The sequence below is a fragment of the Penicillium crustosum genome (assembly GCF_028827405.1).
Source record: "Penicillium crustosum strain IBT 35664 chromosome Unknown utg000002l_segment0_segment0, whole genome shotgun sequence".
Classification (NCBI taxonomy): Eukaryota; Fungi; Ascomycota; class Eurotiomycetes; order Eurotiales; family Aspergillaceae; genus Penicillium; species Penicillium crustosum.
In genome coordinates, this window is record NW_026623123.1 from 5,353,647 (window position 1) to 5,367,423 (window position 13,777).

At 50.3% G+C, this 13,777-nt stretch overlaps 2 protein-coding genes across 2 annotated transcripts; one reads left to right on the plus strand and one right to left on the minus strand.

Annotated features, from left to right (window-relative positions):
* Positions 1 to 263: 263 nt before the first annotated feature.
* csmB (putative chitin synthase) lies at positions 264 to 5,799 on the minus strand (the record flags this gene model as incomplete). The annotated part of the gene is made up of 5 exons (XM_056873280.1): positions 264 to 429; positions 489 to 1,795; positions 1,852 to 3,137; positions 3,182 to 5,438; positions 5,504 to 5,799. 5 exons carry the CDS (start codon positions 5,797 to 5,799, stop codon positions 332 to 334), a joined length of 5,244 nt encoding a protein of 1,747 aa, XP_056731000.1. The 3' UTR covers positions 264 to 331.
* A 1,861-nt stretch (positions 5,800 to 7,660) lies between these two features.
* chsE (chitin synthase class Va) lies at positions 7,661 to 13,382 on the plus strand (the record flags this gene model as incomplete). The annotated part of the gene is made up of 4 exons (XM_056873281.1): positions 7,661 to 7,770; positions 7,832 to 8,020; positions 8,071 to 13,298; positions 13,351 to 13,382. The coding sequence occupies 4 exons, from the start codon at positions 7,661 to 7,663 to the stop codon at positions 13,380 to 13,382; spliced, it is 5,559 nt and encodes a 1,852-aa protein (XP_056731001.1).
* Between the last annotated feature and the right edge of the window lie 395 nt (positions 13,383 to 13,777).

Consider the following 13,777-nt stretch of genomic DNA (forward strand, 5'->3'; position numbering starts at 1 on the left):
CAACTTGGAATGTAGGACACAGCGAGATCGCAAAATGAGAGTTCTCGGTTCTACGATGCAAGATTTACAAAAACAACCGAGGCCTAGATCCAACATCATCAAAACATATATTATTGTCACTAGGCGCTAGAAAAAAAAAAGATCCCATTAAGTGAAGACTATAGAGCATAATAGCTCAAAGACCAGGACGCTGGATGCTGTGCTCGAAAAAGAAAAGAGACCAAAACTCCTTAAGAACGCCGGAGATGCCGAGACCCCATATCAGAAAAAAATAGAAAAACACGTGCTAGATGAATGGGGATGCAGAGTGCATATTACAAGTTTAAAAAAATCACATGTTAGCCAATTCCTGGTCGATCTGTCGGTCCAGGAAGGCTCGCTTGTCGCCCGTGAGCGAGGTTTGCAGGCGGTGTTCGACGAGAACGCGGACTATAGGGATACGATTAGTAAACTGTAAAATTATCGTAGAGATAGAGTTGGAAACTTACCCTGTTTTTTGGTGACAGTATCTAGATCAACCTCGGCCAGACAACCGCGAATTGCCTCGGTAATGGCACCCTCATCGGGTCCACTGGCAGAACGGAAATCAAAGGCAGTGCTGGCAGGTCGAGAGAGGTACTGAGGCAGGGGGCTGCGAGAGCCAGCATTGCCGAGGAGGTTATCACTGCTCTGCATCATGCCCACGCTGTGTCTGCTCGCGGCCATCGGGTTGTCCTGGTAGGCGCTAAGGCCACCCATGGACATGTGCCGGGAGGCCTGGGCAGAGTGGCCACCCATCTGAGCGCCTGCTTGCGGCATGTCCGTGTAGCGGGAGAAGTTTGACATGTGCGAGTTGCGGTTGCCTGGCATGTTGCCGCCAACGAAGGGTGCGGGCGACTGCGGGGGTAGGTAGGGGTGGTGGCGGCCCTGGCCTGGGAATCCGGTGAGAATGGTGGAGGCTGGCTTGACAGATGAGTATTGCGAGTGCATGTCATCCATCTCCATAGCCATGTCGTCGTATCGGCCAGCAGCGTAGATCTTCTCTTGGCTGGCGCTGAGATCACCGCGGCGGCCAGGGAGGTTATTGGCCATGGCGTAGTCATCCCAGCGCTGGAGTGGGATGCTGCGTGGGTCGAAGGGCTCATCTTCCACGGCGATGACTCGCTTGTCGCCCTTCTCGCCGATGACAATACGTGTAGTACCCCATCCGAAATCGTCTTGTTTCCAGAAGGCATACAGCGGCAGGATGAAGTTGTAGATCGGATACGCAAGAAGGTAGATGATCATCCATCCGATGTGTTGCCACTGCCGTTTGACAATGAAGATGATCGCCTGTAGACCATATACACCAGCCAGCATGATAATTGAGATCATAGGGAAGGGACCAGTATGACTAGCAACTAGGTAGATCAGGTAGGTGAGGTATACGCAGGTCGCGGGAAGGATGAGAGTTCCCACCAGATCGACGAGAACGACGAAACGCATACTGAAACAACAGAAACCGCAGAGATCTTCCAGAGCTGCCAGTTCCACGAGGTTGTGGATTGTGGAGTTGATCCAGCGACGTCTCTGGGACATGAGCACACTCCAGGTATCAGGGGCGGCTGTGCTTGCGTAGGCATCGGGAATAAACTTGTACGACATTGATGGGAAATGTTTAGTCATAATGGTTGTCAGGTACCGATCCTCACCAAGAGACAGGAGGTTCTTCTTGTGGAGAGTGTCAACATCATTGTCAGCGTAATCGTGAATGACTTTGTCCGAGATGATGAGAGGACGTCCCTTGTCCGCAGTTCGAAGGCGATACATGGTGAAACTAGCACAGTTAGTATCAGTTTTATCCCGAAAGAGAAAAAGCTCGTAGCGACTTACCATCCAGGAAGACAGGTGACACTGCCGAAGAGTGACTCAAATGCCTTAGCCAGGTGATGCGAGATGTAGTACTCGTAAACCTGAATCATCGTCCACCAACTGCGTTCCTCGTTCTGAAGACTAGTCTCGCCGCAAATACCGGCGATCTTGGCATCTGCTGCACACGCGGCAACTAAGCGATTCAGAGAATCCTCCCTGACAGTGGTATCTGCATCGACCATGAGACAATATTCGTATAGCTCTGGATCTACGCCGATGACGTTGTTGATTTGGTGGAACATCTCTAGTTCTAGGGGCGACATGGGTGAGCGGTGATGAACACGGTTCAAGAACTGCATGAGGAGGACCTGCGTGTCTCGCTTGCCACGATTGCCAGGCTTGGACTTGCGCTGCTCGGATTCCTTGCCAACTTTGACGACCACAATATAAGGGACGACATTGCCTTCGTACTCATACAATCCGGAGTAAACCTTGCCGTAGTTCAGCTGTTCACTTCCCTGGCCGAGTGATTTGCATGGCAGTGCCGGTGGGTCCATCTTAGGATCAACCCCAAGAATGTCCAGAACGATCTTGGGCGTGGGGCGGTCATTTCCACCACCAACAATCATACCATCACAGATGACAAAGATTAGCTTTCTCTTGTTGTCGTACTGCAAGGCAGTAAGAGAGTCAAGACCTTTCCGGAGATCGTTTTCACCCTCAGTATATGCAGGAACCATACAAATGACAAACTTGTCCTGGGGCGTGGGCCGACGTTTGGATCCCAGCTGCAGAGCTGCCAGGAACTTGATCAGGATGACAGAGCAGATGAGAATGGTGAAGGTGAGCAGGATCCAGTTGTTGACCGTGCACCGTGGACTGTCACGGAAATCAACTTTGCCGACATAGAAGACAAAGTCGAGACATGTCTGGGCATTCCTGAAATCCGTTGTATCCTGCCATTTGTCTGTGACATCTTCGCCCATGTTGTCCTTGAAGAGAGTAGTCACAGCCGACGGTAGCCAACTGTATTCGTCGATATTGTTCATCCTTTTGAGTGTGTAGAAGTAGTCGGTCAAGTCATACACCTTTTGGTCCTTGATAACCCAGTAGCGAGAATCATCGTTGGCCTGTTTCTGGATGGTCTTTCTTGTCCAAACCAAATCACCCTTGTAGTATGTACCAATCTTTGGCAAGAATATCTTTTCGTACCAGGTATCCTTGTGGAGTGCCGAAGTTGTGGTTAATGACTGTGCCCCGGATTTGTGCTCGGCCGTAGAAAGTGCGATAGCATCCGTGTCGTTATGCTGGAGGGCGAGCGTATCGGATGTAACAAATGGGGCACAATAACGGTTGAGAGGAGGGGGAAGTAGGCATCTAAAATCTCTCCTCCAAATTGCTTCATGTTGTCCGAGCTTGTGTCTTCTCCAGTTATGTCACTGTGTTGTGTGCGCCAGAATTTGCTGATGTCGTAGACACGGCCGTGGATGCCGACGAAGAAGTTATCGTCAGTTGTGTGCCAGCTGACTTCCCTCTCATTCCAGACTTTGTCCTTGTTGGGACAGAGAAGGTCACCAAATGCAATGATATAGAAGCAGACAACGGCGTTAAATAATAGAATCAATAACACAAGGACGAGCTTTTCTCGCCAGGCCAGGCGGACATCCGGGCGTTTCATACGGCCAACGTATCGAAGCACGAAAGAAGGAATCCAGAACGTTAGGGCCCAGACAAAACCAGTCCAGAGTCGACGGCCCAAGGTTATGGTTTTCTTCTCAATGTGCTTCGGATCACCGAACTCAGGGTCGAATTCGCCGATGTAGCGGCCATATTCGTCGTAGTATGCAATGTCTCCCTTTTTATCGTCACCTTTCCGTCCCAAGCCGTAGTCACCAGCATTGGCGGCGTTGGTGAATGGCGCACTGGGGGCGATGGATTTGGCACCGCCCATGACACTCGGGGCCCCGGCGCCACCAGGTGGCATGGCGAGAAGATTGGAATTTTCATTGATGGCAGTGCCATCTGGGGTGAAGCCTGGCTCGTACAACGCAGGGCCGTACATGAACGGATTCACGTGAGTCTCTTCTGGCTTAAGATCCAGCATACTCTCCGCTTCCCACCACGCCCCCTCGCGCATCCACACGCGCTGTTCACCAACGACAGCATCGCCATTGCTCCAGCCTCTCTCGATGATCCAGTTCTCAACACCATCCTGGCCTTCGGCGCAACCGAGTCGCGCATACCGACCGACAAACTCCTCCACGTCGAAATCGGCGGTGAAATCGAGTTGCTTCAAGCGACGGTTGGCCCATTCTGGGAGTCGCCAGTCTCGCAATTGGCGGGAGACTGCACCCGCAGACCATGCTGTAGGTGCCGATGACGCGAGCTGCTCTGGCATGTCATCAGTCGGATGGAGGGAGAGGTGGTACCAAACACGGCTACTGTTGAGAGTGGTGGGAAGATCGAATCGGCCACGTTTTCCCACGGAGATACCTTCGGTATCAACCGGGAAAAGAATGCGTCGGAGAAAGGCGTCAATCTCAAGTTCAACACCAACCTTTTCTAGTACCCCCTGCCGCTTGTCAAGATCGTGTTCCCGTTCTCGCCCGGCAAGGCCTGTGGTGATATTAAGGTCTGGTTCAACTTGGGCCACTGCGGAGTTCATTTCGCTAATGACAGAAGCTCCAATGGGCGGGAGAGGAATTCCATCATCCTTCATTTCTGCATTAAGACCAAGACCATCGTCAAAGATGCCTCTCATCATGATCGCTTTACCGAGAGCTGGTCGTGGAATATCGACTACAGTCAGGTTGACAGTGTCGTCGTTTGACCATTGTGCTGCACCACCCCCGTTGCTGGAATCATTTTCCAATGCAACCTGAATCTCAGCTGTGATGGCTTCGTTTGCTTTGCTGATGACCCAATCCACAAGAGCCTCGTAGATTCCGGCGATCAACACTTCCCGCTCATCGGTGGAACATTTATGAAGGAGGATCTCTGGATCAATTCCCAGAAGACCTCCAGCATCCTCACAGACTTCTTCCAGATCTTCCTGGTCCACCTCGAACCCAACTGAATTGCCGAGTTTCAGGAGACCAGCAAGGACTGATAGTAAACCTCGTTGAGCAGCACCTTTGATGCCAATAGCCTTCAAGGAAGCACGGAAATCTTCCGCTGCCGCAGCATCATCGGCTGTGGGTAGATAGTGTGGAGGATCATATGTGTTTGATCGGTTGAGCAAGGTATATGCAGCCGGGTTTTTCAGGTCCAAAAATTCACGCTCCGCAGCCGTTGATGTAGAGGTGAGGAGATAGTAGAAGGCATCAAACGCACGGTAGCCGGTCTCCGGTTGAATTTCTAGGAGACCCTTGTGCACATTAATGCCGGAGGTGGACAAGGCAAAGGAGAGACCAACGACGGATCCTTGCAAAGACAAAGTGTAAGTGGCGGCCAACGCCGAATGAAGAGAGTAGGATGGGTTGAACGAGGTAACTGCAGTGAGGAAGGGTCGTAGAGCGGAGAGCGCGGTCAGAGCTACCTCAGGTGTTTCCACCGGGATCGCCGTGATAAACGGTTCTAGCAATGAGGGTGTGGATTGATGAAGAGCGCTATTTCATGTTAATACTCATAACTTTTACTCATAATTTTTAGATAAATGAAATTTCAAACATACCCTAGGACAACACAGCCATCCTCGGCGCGGCGTCGGGCATGTTCCCAAGCTCTGATAGCTAGATCACGATCGACCGTGGCGCCAGTTCGGCCATCGGGTAAAGTGGTTGCTGCGGTCACCCATGTATTCACAACCAGAGTCGTGGCGGAGTCTAGTTGATATGGTTGGCCTGCAGTATAAAAGGAATGGAGGGCATTCAATAATGTTGTTGTTGACACCTGAGTTCCATGTTGTGGTCTGGGTCCGGCTGAGAGACCCGCGGACTGCGTGGAGAAGACCGAATAACGGTTTGACATGACGAACGTGAGGTCGAAGAGTCAATGATGTTAACGGCAAGATGCGATGTCCGGCCTGTTCGTTATCACAACCGCATGAGGGTACTCTCTTTTCGTGTTGGTCGCTTGTCTCGTTAAATGCACAGTGAGAGTTGGCGTGTAGAGGATGAAAGAGAGTTGGATTTAGATCAGGTCAGGGTTGGACGATCAAGGATTTGGATAATTGAGCGAGCGACTGGAGACGGAACTCCTGAACGGATGAGGAAGAAGACAAAACAACCGAGAAGTTAGGCGTGGGGAGAAAGAAATCGATGGAGTTGAAAATTACGGGATATGGAAAAATACCGTCGATCCTGACGATCGTTTTGATCTTTTGCAGTCCAGTAGTTAAGCTTTTGGCATTCTTTTTTTGGTCTTAATGAAGAGTAAAACCATTGCATACATACGATTCAAGTTTCTGTCTAATTTTAAATGTTGACATGGCCAGGTTTTTTTTTTAGCTGTCTGTATCAGTATTGGAAGACACGGGGGTTTCCCCTGTAATTTTGAACTATGGGTGGGATGTTTGTTGCTCTTTCACCCTGATGAGCTTCTGCTTGATAAGTTCCGACCAATGAAAATGTCCCAGATAAACAGTCACCGGGGGACCCAGAACCCCATAGAGGGTGATAGACGGGGTATTGTATTCTTTGTATTATCTGTATTATCTGTATTCTGTGTATTTAATGTATTAATAGGTTATGTATAGCACATGTGCACTATATTTGGGATGTCTCATGTCTCACATATTTTTCTCTACCAGATGACTAGTTTCGCCACACAGTGTATGATCGGAGACTTGATCCACTGTGCCACCTCTACTAGCTTGTTTACTGGCCTGTTCATTGTCGCGAGAATGTCGAACCACTTTATCTTCTTAGACCGAACCCCCTAGTTTCAGACCTTTTGTCCATTATATTCTGGCTCATATTCTGGCTCATATTCCGGCTCATATTTATTTTAGAGTTTTTGATATGTCCCTTGCAAGGAGGTCAATATTGCTGAAAATATGGAAGCTGACATGTTCCAGGGACTTGGACCCTGTACTGACTATGTATATACATGGTAGTACAGAGTACCTCCGTACTCCGTACTCCGGTAGCTCTGGAACAGCTGGAGTGGAGATCTCTCTCAATATGAGACTAATATATATTAAAAAAAAACATTCCAACCCGGCCTTTTCTGATCCGTGTATTTTGTTTCTATTTTGCTAACTTTTACTCCGTACTTCGTACTTCGTATTTCTAACTCTTATATCTCTTACTCTTGCGTGTCTCTCAAATATTATTATTGTGGGAACATGATCAGCTCTAGTGGATTCCACCCGAGACACGTCCAATGAAGCCGAACCCAATCAAATACCCAATAATCCCCAAATAGACCCTGTTTAATCGGTATGCCCGAGGTTCACCTATTCTTAGCGACCGAGCTAGTAATTTGTGTTGTATGGTAAAATACACATCCCCCCCCGACCTCTTATCGATTTGTTGCTTTTTTTCCCTTTGTGATCTTGCATTCTGAGCGTCTGATTTTCTGCTTCTGCTTCTGCTTCTGCTTTGATTCTTGTATCGCTCACTCGTTCACCCTGTACTCTCGCCATTGCACCTCAAATCACAACTTCGTGGAATCTTTGCTCCCCTCGGCACCCCGATGCGTGCCATCTCGATCTGTTGCTAGGGGTCTTTATTCCGCCAAGTCTACCAGGCATTCCTGTTCGCCTCGCTCCACGTTCGTTCCATTGCTGCGAGGCTTCCCAAGCCACTCGCTCCGTCGATACTTGACGTCCCCATTGCCCGTCATACACTCGTTCGCGCCCTCAGATCTCAACTGAGGGGATCCAGATATGGCCAACACCTTCTCAGGGAGTGGCCCGGCACACGCTCAGCCCTCACTCCCCGCATTGCCCGCCCACCTGCAGTCTGATACACATCTCACAGCCCATCTTGCTAGCCGGTATGGCGATCCCAGACCCTGTTGATGAGTATGATATCGGTGTAGCTAACGTGCGTTTTAGGTTTCATGTTGGGTTACCAACTGCCCGCCTGTCGTCCCAGGCCCTCATTGCTCTGAATACATATTCATCGGCGACCAAAGGGCCCGATGGCGGAAAAGAGGGAAGTGCAGCGGGCGAAGCGGAAGATCTCGCGCGCCGCGCCTTCACTCGTCTGGGTGCGCGCGCTGAGAACCAAGCCATCGTGTTCTTGTAAGTTGAATCAACTCTATATAAAGTCTATATCTAACGTTCGATTAAAGAGGAGAGAGTGGATCCGGAAAAACGACCATTCGCTCGCACTTGCTGTCTTCGTTTTTATCCTTTTCATCGACCCCCCTTTCCTCTAAACTCTCATATGCCGCCTTTGTGTTCGACACCCTTACAACCACCAAATCCGTCACCACACCGACCGCTTCAAAAGCTGGTCTTTTTCTTGAGCTTCAATATGATGGATCATCCTCTGTGAACCCCACCTTGATTGGCGGTAAGATCATTGACTACCGATTGGAACGAAGCCGCATCTCTTCGGTGCCTACGGGAGAGCGAAGCTTCCATGCGTTGTACTACTTGCTCGCTGGAACAAGTGCGCAAGAGAAGGCACACCTCGGATTTGAGAATAGTATCCATGTTCAAACTGGTAGCAGGCTGTCCGGTGGAACTGTCAGCCACAAACGCTGGCGCTATCTCGGCCATCCAACTCAGCTGAAGGTCGGAATCAATGATACGGAGGGCTTCCAGCATTTCAAAACCGCGCTGCGGAAGTTGGAATTTTCCCGAGGGGAAATTGCCGAGATCTGCCAGATCTTGGCCAGTATCCTCCACATTGGGCAACTCGAATTCACCATGGGTCAGTCTACCACCACCGGCGCGGAAGAAAGCGGCGGCTATTCCCACGAGGGCGGGGAGAGTGTAACGGTGGTGAAGAATAAGGAGGTCCTCGACAATGTCGCCGCGTTCTTGGGTCTCAGTGTTGATGCTCTGGAAAATAGCCTTGGCTACCGGACGAAGACGATCCACCGCGAGCGGGTGACGGTCATGCTGGACCCGAAGGGAGCGCGAGAGAATGCTGATGCATTTGCTCGTACTATTTATTCTCTCTTAGTGACCTACGTCATTGAAACCGTGAACCAAAGGATTTGTGCAGCCGAAGACAGTGTCGCCAATACCATCTCCATTGTTGATTTCCCCGGTTTTGCTCAGGCCCCTTCCACAGGGTCCACCCTCGATCAGCTTCTCAGCAATGCCGCAACTGAATCTCTCTACAACTACTGCCTCCAGTCGTTCTTCGACCACAAAGCAGATATTCTGGACCGCGAGGAGATCACCGTAGCTGCGACAAGCTATTTTGATAACACGGATACCGTGCGTGGTCTGCTGAAGCATGGCAACGGTCTGTTGAGTATCTTGGATGACCAAACCCGTCGTGGAAGATCCGATGCACAGTTCCTGGACAGCGTGCGAAAGCGCTTCGAGAACAAGAATCCCGCCATCTCTGTGGGTGGCACCAGTGGGTCAGGTGGCTATATGTCCCAGACCCGAAGTGCATTCACCGTCAAGCATTTCGCCGGTGAGGTAGACTACTCCACCACCGGCCTGCTGGAGGAGAATGGAGAGGTTATCTCGGGAGATTTGATGAACTTGATGCGCTCTACCCGGAGTGACTTTGTGCGTGAGCTGTTCCACCAGGAAGCTCTGCAGACCATATCCCACCCTCAAGAAAAGACTGCAATCATGCAGGCTCAGGTGAGCTCAAAGCCACTCCGCATGCCTAGCATGGCTAGACGCAAGACCGGACCCCCATCCCGTTTCGCTGCCCCAAGTGCCCACCCCGAAAGCGAGGAAGGGGACGAACCAGAAAGCCAATTTGCAGGATCCAAGAGAGCCAGCGCCCGGAAGAGCGGAATGCCTTCCGGCCCAGCCCAGGGAGCCGCCGGCCAGTTCCTTTCTGGCTTGGAGATTGTGAACAAATGCCTGAGCTCCTCGAACCTCAATCCCTATTTTGTCATTTGCCTCAAGCCCAATGATCGTCGCATTGCCAACCAGTTCGACAGCAAGTGTGTGCGGATGCAGGTCCAAACATTTGGTATCGCCGAAATTAGCTCTCGGCTCCGGAATGCCGATTATAGTGTCTTCCTTCCATTCGGAGAGTTCCTTGGTCTCGCTGACATCGGCAATGTTGTGGTGGGCAGCGACCGGGAAAAGTCAGAGGTTGTTCTTGACGAAAAGCGATGGCCTGGCAACGAAGCTCGTGTCGGTAGCACCGGTGTTTTCTTGAGCGAAAGATGCTGGGCAGATATCGCCAAAGTGGGCGAGGGCGTGATACCACCATATGGAAACACAGGCGCTGATCAAGGCGATGGCTTCCAAACCGCCGGTGGAAACCCGGACTCCAAACTCCGCCTTCTTCACCCCACCGACCCTTCTCCGGGCGCTTTTATTTATGGAGATGATCCCAAACAAGGCTACTTTGGTAGCCGCGAACTGGATGGACGCTCTGATGCCGGAGGTTCTGCCTTCAATTCCGGTGATATGTTTAAGAATCTTGACACTAAAGAGCAAATGCTCGAGAAGAACAACGAAAAGAAGATGGAGGAGGTTGACGAGGCTCCGACCTCTCCGGGTCGTCGTCGTTGGATGTTCCTTGTCTATCTCCTCACATTCTTCATCCCCGATTTTGTGATCCGGTTCGTTGGGCGAATGAAGCGCAAGGACGTGCGGATTGCGTGGCGTGAAAAGCTCGCTATCAACATGATCATTTGGTTCGCCTGTGGTGTAGCAGTTTTCATGATTGTTGGTTTCCCTGGGGTGGTTTGTCCAACTCAGGCTGTTTACAACACGGCAGAGCTCAGCGGTAAGAATGGTGCGGGTACAGCAGACTCTTATGTTGCCATCCGAGGCGTGGTTTTCAACCTTGGAAGCTTCATGCCATCCCACTTCCCTGACATTGTTCCCCAGAAGTCACTCAAGGCCTATGCCGGCACTGACGCTACCAATCTTTTCCCTGTTCAAGTCTCGGCTTTGTGCCAGGGTGTCAGTGGGACAGTGGACCCCAGCGTACCCTTGGACTATCGATCAAATCTGAATGATTCCGCAGCCACAACGTCCAGCACCAGCTTCGATATCAATGCCAAGTACCACGATTTCCGCTATTGGACTAACGACTCCCGCCCTGATTGGTTCTATGAACAAATGGTTATGATGCGCTCGAACTACAAGAAAGGCTACGTTGGTTATACTGCAAAGGCAATGAAGACGTTGGCGACCAGCAATTCCAAGAAAGTTGCAAGTATCCACGGCAAAATCTACGATCTGACCTATTACATTGCCGGTCCCCGAGTAGCTCGCCGGCCAACAGGAAAGAACGCCACTGGCACTGTTGATACCGATTACATGAGCCCTCTACTTGTTGATATCTTCCAGGGAAAGGCTGGAGAGGATGTGACCAAGTATTGGGAAGACTTGAACTTCGACACGGCACTTAGGTCCCGCATGCAACTTTGCCTTGACAACCTCTTCTTCATTGGTAAGGTTGACACTCGAGACTCAGTTCGCTGTCAGTTTGCGCGATACTTCATTCTCGCAATTTCGATCATGCTTGTTACCATTATTGGCTTCAAATTCTTAGCTGCTTTGCAATTCGGAAGAAAGAATCTTCCGGAGAATTTGGACAAATTCATCATTTGCCAAGTCCCGGTTTACACCGAAGACGAAGAGTCACTGCGTCGTGCCATGGACTCTATGGCTCGCATGCGCTACGACGACAAGCGCAAGCTACTGCTCGTTATCTGTGATGGTATGATTATTGGCCAGGGCAACGATCGTCCGACTCCCCGCATCGTCCTTGACATTTTGGGTGTCCCCGAATCTGTGGATCCCGAACCGCTCAGCTTTGAGAGTCTGGGTGAGGGTATGAAGCAGCATAATATGGCAAAGCTCTATTCTGGTCTCTACGAAGTCCAGGGCCACATCGTTCCTTTCCTGGTTGTTGTGAAAGTTGGCAAGCCTTCTGAAGTGTCCCGTCCTGGTAACCGTGGAAAACGTGATTCCCAGATGGTTCTTATGCGCTTCCTCAACCGTGTTCACTACAACCTGCCGATGAGCCCCATGGAGCTTGAGATGCATCATCACATCCGGAACATTATTGGCGTCAATCCGCAATTCTACGAGTATATTTTGCAGGTCGACGCTGATACCATGGTGGCGCCCGATGCCGCCACACGGTTTGTTTCGGCATTCCTCTCTGATACGCGTCTTATTGGCGCCTGTGGAGAGACATCTTTGTCTAACGCCAAGACCTCCATTGTGACAATGATCCAGGTTTACGAATACTACATCTCTCACAACCTGACCAAGGCATTCGAGAGTTTGTTTGGATCCGTCACTTGCTTGCCCGGTTGTTTCACTATGTATCGTGTCCGCACGGCGGAGAACGGAACGCCTCTTTTTGTCAGTAAGGCTGTTGTCGACGCCTACTCGGAAATCCGCGTCGATACCCTCCACATGAAGAATCTGCTGCACCTTGGTGAAGATCGCTACTTGACGACACTTCTTATCAAGCATCACCCGAAGTTCAAGACAAAGTACATCTTCCGTTGCCATGCCTGGACAGTTGCACCGGAAAGCTTCGCTGTCTTCCTCTCCCAACGTCGCCGGTGGATCAATTCTACGGTTCACAACTTGATGGAGTTGATTCCGCTGCAACAACTGTGTGGTTTCTGTTGTTTCAGTATGCGATTCATTGTGCTTATCGATTTGCTCATGACAGTCATTCAGCCAGTCACGGTTGCCTATATCGTTTACCTGATCTACTGGTGTGTGACTCAACCAGATGTGCTACCCATCACTTCTTTTATTCTTCTTGGTGTCATCTACGGACTACAGGCCTTGATCTTCCTCGTTAGGCGCAGGTGGGAAATGATTGGCTGGATGTTGATCTACCTCCTAGCCATTCCCGTTTTCTCCCTTGCCCTGCCACTGTACTCCTTCTGGCATATGGACGACTTCTCCTGGGGTAACACCCGTATTATCACCGGAGAGAAAGGTCGCAAGGTTGTTATTTCCGACGAAGGCAAATTCGACCCCGACTCCATTCCCAAGAAGATCTGGGAAGACTACCAAGCCGAGCTCTGGGAATCCCAGACTTCACGCGATGACCGATCTGAATTCTCTGCACACTCATACGGCACCAGACTGCCTCCCTTCCCGCAATCAGAGTATGGGTACCATACCAACTCGCGCCCGGTCTCGCAACTCGAATTGCCTCTGGGAGGCGGTGGCGCTCGTTACTCAGCCGCCCCGTCTGAAATGATGAGCAACTTTGGCATGGAAGACCTCAGCCATCTCCCTCCTGATGATGAGATCCTCGAAGAGATCCGCAAGATCTTGTCGACTGCAGACTTGATGAAGGTCTCGAAGAAGACCGTCAAGCAGGAGCTCGAAAGACGGTTCGATGTCAACCTGGACGCCAAGCGTCCATACATCAATTCTGGTATGTGATAATCTACTCGATATCTTAATGGACACAACTAACAGGTATGCAGCCACCGAAGCCGTTCTATCGGGAGTTCTTTGAGCGATCTATCTATTTTTACACCATTCCGTTTCCTGTATTTCGTCTGAGGTGTGGACATAGAATTCATTCGACTAACGTGTGTTATTAATTCTTTTGGTGTCTTGATTTGTCTTCTTTTACAAGCGAACTTATGCATGGATGAGAGCTTTGCGCAGCGGTTTCCTTTCGGCCCTTGATTTTCTTGAACATTTCGTCTTTTGCCTCATAAAATTATTACCTGCATCCTTGAAATCGATAATTCCCAGATATTGTCTCTGGTGTTTGCCTTGTGATCCATGTGGATGTCGAGTGTTGGATTCATCGTAGGTATTATATTAATCTATCCTGAAATACCCTCGGCTAGGTGAAGTATCCTGCAACGTTGGCGTTCAGAAAAAGAAAAACACTTCACTAAA